Source organism: Tachyglossus aculeatus, chromosome 7 (assembly GCF_015852505.1).
Source record: "Tachyglossus aculeatus isolate mTacAcu1 chromosome 7, mTacAcu1.pri, whole genome shotgun sequence".
NCBI lineage: Eukaryota > Metazoa > Chordata > Mammalia > Monotremata > Tachyglossidae > Tachyglossus > Tachyglossus aculeatus.
In genome coordinates this window covers 39,761,242-39,767,590 of record NC_052072.1, presented here as the reverse complement: position 1 = coordinate 39,767,590, position 6,349 = coordinate 39,761,242, and the positions used below count along the sequence as shown (strand labels likewise).

The 6,349-nt window shown below is 42.5% G+C and overlaps 1 protein-coding gene across 1 annotated transcript in view; it reads right to left on the bottom strand.

The window, feature by feature from the left end:
• Window positions 1-452: 452 nt before the first annotated feature.
• Window positions 453-6,349, bottom strand: part of ATP13A4 (ATPase 13A4) — a 126,295-nt gene continuing 120,398 nt past the window's right edge. Inside the window, exons 29-30 of the mRNA XM_038749077.1 lie at window positions 4,986-5,066; window positions 453-1,154 (exon numbers count right to left, since the gene is read on the bottom strand). Of these exons, the coding sequence (XP_038605005.1) occupies window positions 942-1,154; window positions 4,986-5,066 (294 nt within the window). The 3' untranslated portion in view covers window positions 453-941. The remainder of the gene's footprint in view (window positions 1,155-4,985; window positions 5,067-6,349) is intronic.

The window sequence follows — 6,349 nt, the reverse complement described above, 5'->3', positions numbered from 1 at the left end:
ACTCTGTCAGCCCCACATCTTCCATTTGTGTCACCCCAAGCATGGCCCCTAACTTCCCTCACACATCTTGGACACAAGGACACATGTGAAATCACATTCAGAAGAAACAACATGGTGGAGGTGGATAGATCACAGGCTTGAATGTCAGAACGTTGTGAGTTCTAATCCTGACTCCACCACCTGTCTGCTGTGTAACCTTGAGCAAGTCACTTCACTTCTCTGCCTCAGTTATCTCATCTGTAAAATGGGGATTGAGACTATGAGCCTCACATGGGACAGATTTTGCATCCAACCCAATTTGCTTGTGTCCACCTCAGCACCGAATACAGCACCTGGCACACAGTAAGTGTATAACAAATATCACTATTATCATAATCGTTATTATTATTATTATTATTATCATTATTATTATTATTATTATCATTATTATTATTATTATCTGTGAAGCTGGGAATGGAACCTAATGTATTCAGGTCCTCTGCACTGTTTTTTAACCCCTGCACAGTGGGGCGACATCTGAACTCCTGTTAGAATCCGGCCTGCATCTGATCTATATCCTAGATGCAAGTGTGGTTACAGACAAACTAAGGGAGCAGCCTACTCCTGGAGATAAATCTGTTTCTGTTTTTTGGGGGAAGGAAATTAAACTTATCTCTACTTGTTGAAGAATCTCCTTCTGAAAAGATCTTTCAAATCAGCAAATATTCTGTCTGGGATGGATAAGGATCCCTAGCTAAGGGCAACTAGGTAGAGATAAAGTGGCCAAAGGAAGGGAGAAATGATAAAGAGAGGGTGGAGATTGCCTAGAAGATTTGTCATGGGCCTTTACAATTCAGAGAGATGATTTTTCTTGGCATTGGTATCTAATTAAGAATACTTTTGCAAAGTAGTGAATTCCCTTTCTTTACTGTCTTTCTGTTGAATCTCTATGACCAGTTTCCTCATGATGTTTCTTCATTGCTCTCAAACACTGGGTTGCTGTACGACACGTCTTCGTCATCCTCTGGCATGTTAGAAAAGAATGTTTTGTTTAGCGGCGGCCAGCTTGGGTCATTTGCCAAGGCCCTCTGCCATTTTCGGTACTGACTTTTTGACTGGTACCCAAAACATCTTTTCAGTAGGATCCAGAGGCCACGGTTTTCAACGACGACCTTCTGCAAAACAAAATAATGGTTAGCACTTGGGGAAAGAGATTCTCCCAGCTCTTTTCCTCTTCCATGGAGGTGATTTGTGCAATTTTTAATTATCCCCTGACTCTTAGAGGCCATTAGAGTACCATTTGCTCTTTGGCAGTAACCTGCTTTGTAGACAATTAATCTTGCTTTAATATTAATTCGGTCCTCTATTACTGCCTTTGATAGAGATAAAAAGAACGTGATCCCTCATCTGTAAAATGAGGATTAAATAACTGTTCTCCCTCCCCTTTAGACCGAGTCCCACGTGGGACAGGTGACATGTCTGACCCGATTATCCTGCATCAACCCCAGTTATTACAGTGCTAGACACCTAGTAAACACTTGACAAATACAAAAATTATTATTATTTTTACTGTTCGCGACATGCCTCTAAACTGTAAACACTGTCTTCTCTATCCTAATTTCTCCATTCCAGCTATTTGGCTATCTTAATGTTGCCCATCCTTCACTTCTGCTGAATCCGGTATTCAGCAAAATTCAATACCTCTGTGCTCCAATGAGATTATGGAGATGCATAGTTAATGCATTCAGTGGACAATTTAGGAGTCCGCTGACTGGGAATTCTCCCACAGTGAAGAGCAGTGAGATCCCAAAACATTTTTAATGAGTGATTAGCCTGCCATTTTACAGTTGAAGATAATGGTTTCCATGGTGGGCAGGGAATGTTTCTATTATACTGTTGTACTGTACTCTCCCAAGCACTTAGTACAGTGCTCTGCACAAAGTAAGCGCTCAGTAAATATGATTGATTCTTTGGAAGTCTGTGGCATTTCCTCAGGAGTCCCTAAATTGAGGCACCAATTGAGTAGGTTCGCTTTCTGGTTGTATTGGCCATTTGGTGGGAGAGCTTTGCCATGTTTCATGCACCTGACTAACTGGTGGGTTCATTTAAAGTTGAAGTAAGTTATGGTTTGGTTTTGGTTCACTGGATGGAGACGTGTCAGTTGCTTATAATGGGAGTCTCCACCATTTCACCAAGGAGCAGTTAACTCTTGCAATAATCTCTTGCAATCTGTTGTTTGAGATTATTATTGTTATTATTATTATATTTGTTAAGCACTTACTATGTGTCAAGCATTTTTAAATGCTGGGGATGATAGAATTTGGACACAACCTGGCCCCATATGGGGCTCTCAGTCTAAGTAAGAGGGAGAACAGGCATTGAAACTCTATTTACAGGTAAGGAAACGGAGGCCCTGAAAAGTGAAGTGACTTGTTCAAGGTCACACAGGAGACATGTGGCAGAGCCAGCATGGTTTAATGGAAAGAGCCCGGGCTTGGGAGTTAGAGGTCGTGAGTTCTATTCCCACCTCTGCCACTTATCGGCTGTGTGACCTTGGGCAAGTCACTTAACTTCTCTGTGCCTCAATTACATCATCTGTAAAATGGGGATTAAGACTGTGAGCCCCACGTGGGACAACCTAATTATCTTGTATCTACCCCAGTGCTTAGAATAGTGCTTGGCACATAGTAAGTGCTTAACAAATGTTGTCATTATTGTCATTATTATTATTAGAGCTGGGAATAGGACCCAGGTCATCTGACTCCCAGTCCTGTGCTCTTCCCACTAGGCCATGCTTCTTCTGATTGAAGTTAGGATAAACTTCATTTTTTGACAAGGTGAAAATCTGCTATTAATGCTCTTGGATTTTTATTCTAATCAGAATAGTTTTGGAGTTTGCAGCCAAAAGCATTTCATAAATACACCCATTTCAAATGGTGCTTCCTGCTTTGATAAGACGACTAATACTTAAAGATTGTTAAGCCATCTTTCAGCCAAATGTCCTCAAGAAGTTCACTGATGCTCAGGAAGCCTGGCTTTTCTAAAATAATAATGATGGCATTCGTTAAGTGCTTACTGTGTGCCAAGCACTGTTCTAAGTGCTGGGGAGGATACAAGGTGGTCAGGTTGTCCCACTTGGGGCTCACAGTCTTAATCCCCATTTTACAGATGAGGTAACTCAGGCACAGAGAAGTTAAGTGACTTGCCCGAAGTCACACAGCTGACAAGTGGCAGAGCCGGGATTTGAACCCATGACCTCTGACTCCCAAGCCCGTGCTCTTTCCACTGAGCCACGGTGTGAGCCTGTCTTCTAGACTGTGAGCCCATTGCTGGGTAGCGACCGTCTCTGTATGTTGCCAACTTGTCCTTCCCAAGAGCTTAGTACATCATCATCATCAATCGTATTTATTGAGCGCTTACTATGTGCAGAGCACTGTACTAAGCGCTTGGGAAGTACAAATTGGCAACATATAGAGACAGTCCCTACCCAACTGTGGGCTCACAGTCTAAAGGGGGGAGACAGAGAACAAAACCAAACATACTAACAAAATAAAATAAATAGAATAGATATGTACAAATAAAATAAATAAATAAATAGAGTAAAAAAAATATGTACAAATATATATACATATATACAGGTGCTGTGGGGAAGGGAAGGAGGTAAGATGGGGGGGATGGAGAGGGGGGCGAGGGGGAGAGGAAGGAAGGGGCTCAGTCTGGGAAGGCCTCCTGGAGGAGGTGAGCTCTCAGCAGGGCCTTGAAGGGAGGAAGAGAGCTAGCTAGTACAGTGCTCTGCACACAGTAAGCGCTCAATAAATACGATTGAATGAATGAATGAATGAATCAAATGACTCATCAGCTTCTTTCTCTTGAGGCTACTTAATAAATATGAGGTTAGATACTCCTACCAATCAGCGGCTGAGTCTGTCTATGGCATTTTCATTTTTGAGAGGATTTTTTCGCAGGAAGGTTTCCTTTTGGACTAATATCTGATCCAAGAAAAATCTAATGCCTAGTGCCAAATTAATACTGATGGAGAGATTGCTGCCAGCCGACAAGACAAATGTTTACAGAGCCACATGAGAATTTACCCAGGGAACTGTGGCATCAGGACAGTCGGTCACCCAACTGACAGAGCAGTTCAGCCCCATTTCCCCATGGTGCCTATCAGTCTGAACTAAATCAAGATCTAAGAAACCAGAGTATCACCCACAGGCTGGTAAATGGACTCATCACAGGAGACACTTGGCCCTATACCCTTGCGCATCTATTAACTGGGGAAGTAACATGGCCTAATGGATAGAACACGGGCCTTGGAGTTAGAAGGACCTGGCTTCTAATCCTGGCTCTGCCACTTGTCTGTTAAGTGACCTTGGTCAAGTCACTTAACTTTTCTGTGTCTCAGTTACCTCATCTTTAAAGTGGAGATTAAGACTGTGAGCTCCATGTGGGAGAGGGACTGTGTCCAACCTGATTAAATTGTATCTATCCCAGTGTTTAGAACAGTCCCTAATACATAGTGAGCGCTTAACAAATACCATTTTATATATATGTAGCTCAGTGACTCTTATGACATTGCTGTTCTGGACAAAAATTGCCCCAGTAGAGCATGGCTAGGTATCTGTTTATTGTTGTATTGTACTCTCCCAAGTACAGTGCTCTGCACACAGTAAGTGCTCAATAAGTGGTGAGTGAAGAGGGAGGAAATGGAGTTCAGAGAGGCATATGCTCCAGAAAGGAAAGGAGTCAGAAAATTATGCTGTAGGAAGAAAGGAGGGGATCAGGAGGTTGGGGATGGAGGGGGCCGAGAGAGGGAATTCCATTGTTCAGGAAGCAACAGAGCCTTGAACGGTTTCTGAGATACAGAAGAAGAACTGCTTTTGGAGAGCAATCGGGAGAGGGGAGCTCCAAGACCTTGAAGCCAGTTCTGACTGTCCAGGACTTTCTCTTTTTTTCAGATATTCCCTGAGGGAACACTTAATGGCTAGTTACTCAAATCCACTTACCTCGAAAATCAAGGACACAGCAAAATTGACAACGAGCATAATTGTAATGTACAACCTCCATAGGATGGGAGTGCATACAAGCTAGGGAATAGGAAAAAATGAAATTAAGCAATAAGCTGTGATTCTCATCTGTCTACATTGGACTTCTTTATTGGTCAGTGCGTGACACTAATGAAATGCTTATTCTTCTAAGGCTTGGTACTGTATCGAATTAGAGCCGACGGCAGAATGCCAGGACAAGAGTGATGTGGTGTCCAAAGATTTGTACAAGTAATAAAATTACAAAGTGGAAGGAGGTCATCTTTCTTTCTTCCTCCTACACCATGCTTGAATCTCCTTGTTATCCTTGGCTATCGTAAAGACAAGCAAATTTTGCTCCCTGAATTCAATTCATTCTGTCAGTGGCTGGGTAGAAGTGAAAATGACTCCATATTACCTTCAAGCTTCATTCACTAAGATGCCTCATTCTTCCTGAATGCTTTAGGTCAACCCTGTTGCCTAGATGACCCGTGGTCAGGGCTACTACTAAAATCATGTTTTGAGGGAATCCACAAACAAAAGGCATTTGGTCAACCTTTTCAACCTTGGTGGAGAGGGAGATTCATTAGCATCTTGACCTTGGGTAAGTGATTTAACTTCTCTATGCCTCAGATTCCTCATCTGTAAAATGGTGATTAATTATCTCCTCTTTCTCCCCTCCACTTCGGCTGTGAGCACCATGGAGGAGAAGGGCTTTGTCTGACCTGATGATATTGAATCCACCCTAGTACTTAGCACATAGTAAGCACTTAACGAATACCACAATTACTTTTATAATCCAGTGTTCATTAACCATCCAATCTAAATTCCTCAGGATGGTGTATACCCCTGTATCTTTTTGTCTACTTTTCATGGAAATAGAGATTGGTGGATCTTCAGCATCTGGGAAAGTACTCTCACTGTAGTTGATGACAGCTATGAAATTGTCTCTCAAGCCATCACTCTCCGAGCTCCTAACCATCATAGTTCTCTGGGCCATTCTGTGCCCCAAACTCAAAATGCTGAGCTCTGGTCAGATTAATGTGAATGGAGTTGTTTAGTCACATGGTAGTAGCAAGTGACAAAAAAGTGGGTCTCACTGTCTTAAATGTAAATTGCAGCCTGAAGTGAGGCCTCACACCATCTCGATTTTCAGAATCTCACCTGAGCTATCCCTGCCCCGGCATGGTCCAAATGGAGGTCCAGCTCACCTAACCTCCTCATTTTGTAAAACATGCTGGCCTTATGAAGAGAGACAGGAGAGCGGAAAGGTGGAAAAGGGGTCAAGAAAGAGGACTTTACCGTCGTTATTCTTATTGTTATTTTATTTGTTAAGCACTTACTGT